The following is a 1,611-nucleotide window of genomic DNA, read 5'->3' as shown; positions in this document are numbered from 1 at the left end:
CCTATGCCTCGAAATGGGAAGAAAGTATTGAACCAATTGCCAACCTTATAATGGATGATACTGCAAAAGGGTTTGGGAAGTCTGAGTCAGATATTAATGTACCAAACTTCCATCCAAAGGGTAAAAGGGGGCGCAAATCAAGGAAAACAATGCTGATAATCGCAAGTGCAGCTAATGGGCAATCCATGCTTAATTTAGGGAAGGGGAACCCCCTTCCCTAGGCTCCATGAAACTACTATCCTGGAATGTCAGGGGCCTTAATGCCCCTGACAAGTGGCGTTTAATTAAGTGCCAGATTGATGAGACTAAGGGGGATATTTGGGTATTACAGGAGACTAAATGGAGTCAGTCTGAGATTGGAAAAAAAATGAAAAGTATGGAAATAATGGAAAGGTCTTTTAAGGCAATCTGAGGGAGCCTCTGGTGGCATGGGAATAATCTAGAACCCTTTGAATGTTCAAATCACTCTCCTTGGCGAAGATAAATATTGGCAACATTGTCTGGTCAGTAGTTTATGCAAAAATAAGAGTTTTAATCTCTTTAATGTCTACGGACCCTCTGCTACTAATTACAAACGTGAGCTATGGGCACATCTGTCAAACAGATTCCAAAATATCACTATGGGCAGCTGTGTGTTTGCAAGTGACTTCAATGCTATCTTGGCAAGTAATGAAAAGAAGGGTGGTATTCAGAGGATTGGTATGGCTCAGAAAGATTTCCAGGATTTTGTTGATAAGAATCAGTTATTGGATGTTGCCCCGAAGAATGGTACCTTTACATGGATAAATAGGCGTATCGGTTTCACTAAAATTGTAGAACGTCTTGACCGATTTCTGGTGGCTGGTGATTGGCTAGCTCAAAATCTTATTCTTGAATCAACTATTCTATCCCTCATAGGTTCAGAACATTTCCCTATTTGCCTTAATGTGTCTCTAGGACATTCTGAGGGTGGTCATCCTTTTCGATTTGAGTCGATGTGGCTTAGAGTGCTAGATCTACATGATTTGATAGCAGCATGGTGGAATGAACTGGTTCTTGGAAACAACTCGAGGTTGTTCAAGCTAAATAAGAAACTCGAGTATATTAAGATCAAAATCAAAGAGTGGAATTTGAGTCAGTTCCAAAACATCCATATGGAGAAACTCAAGGTTACGACAAAACTGGAGGATATTTCCAATTTTGTCATTAAGCCAAGCGTGAATGAAGTACTCTTCCAAAGGGAAAGCTCTCTCAAGTCAGAGCTAAATGAAATTCTTCGGTGTGAAGATTCACTGGAGACAGAAATCCAAAGAACTTTGGCTCAAGGATGGTGATAGAAATACCAAGTTCTTCCATAGATCGGCTAATGCTAATCGTAGCAGGTCCAAAATATCAAAGGTGGTAAAACCGGATGGTAGTATTGCCAGAGATTATGAGGCTATTGCCCAGGAAGCAGTAATACATTTTGAATCTCTAATGAATGGCAATCGTCAGAATGATTAGGAAGCAAGAAACAAAATTCTAGACGCAATCCCTCCTTTAATTACTGAAAGACACAATATAGAGCTCTTCAAACCTATTGACTTAGAAGAAGTCAGGAAAGTTACCTTCCAGTTGACTCCTGCTAAGACT

The 1,611-nt window shown here is 40.1% G+C and overlaps 1 protein-coding gene across 1 annotated transcript; it reads left to right on the top strand.

The window, feature by feature from the left end:
• The first annotated feature begins 620 nt into the window (after nt 1-620).
• On the top strand, nt 621-1,313 carry LOC131033917 (uncharacterized). Its single transcript, XM_057965221.2, has one exon. The coding sequence runs from the start codon at nt 621-623 to the stop codon at nt 1,311-1,313; it is 693 nt and encodes a 230-aa protein (XP_057821204.2).
• The last annotated feature ends 298 nt before the right edge of the window (nt 1,314-1,611 follow it).

This window comes from Cryptomeria japonica, chromosome 10 (genome assembly GCF_030272615.1).
Source record: "Cryptomeria japonica chromosome 10, Sugi_1.0, whole genome shotgun sequence".
Lineage (NCBI taxonomy): Eukaryota > Viridiplantae > Streptophyta > Pinopsida > Cupressales > Cupressaceae > Cryptomeria > Cryptomeria japonica.
Note: the sequence above shows the minus strand (reverse complement) of the source record. Positions and strands in the feature narration are given on the sequence as shown.

Bases quoted from the DNA above. Each gene is read 5' to 3' on its own strand.
- LOC131033917 (XM_057965221.2), top strand. From the start codon at position 621: ATGGGCAGCTGTGTGTTTGCAAGTGACTTCAATGCTATCTTGGCAAGT.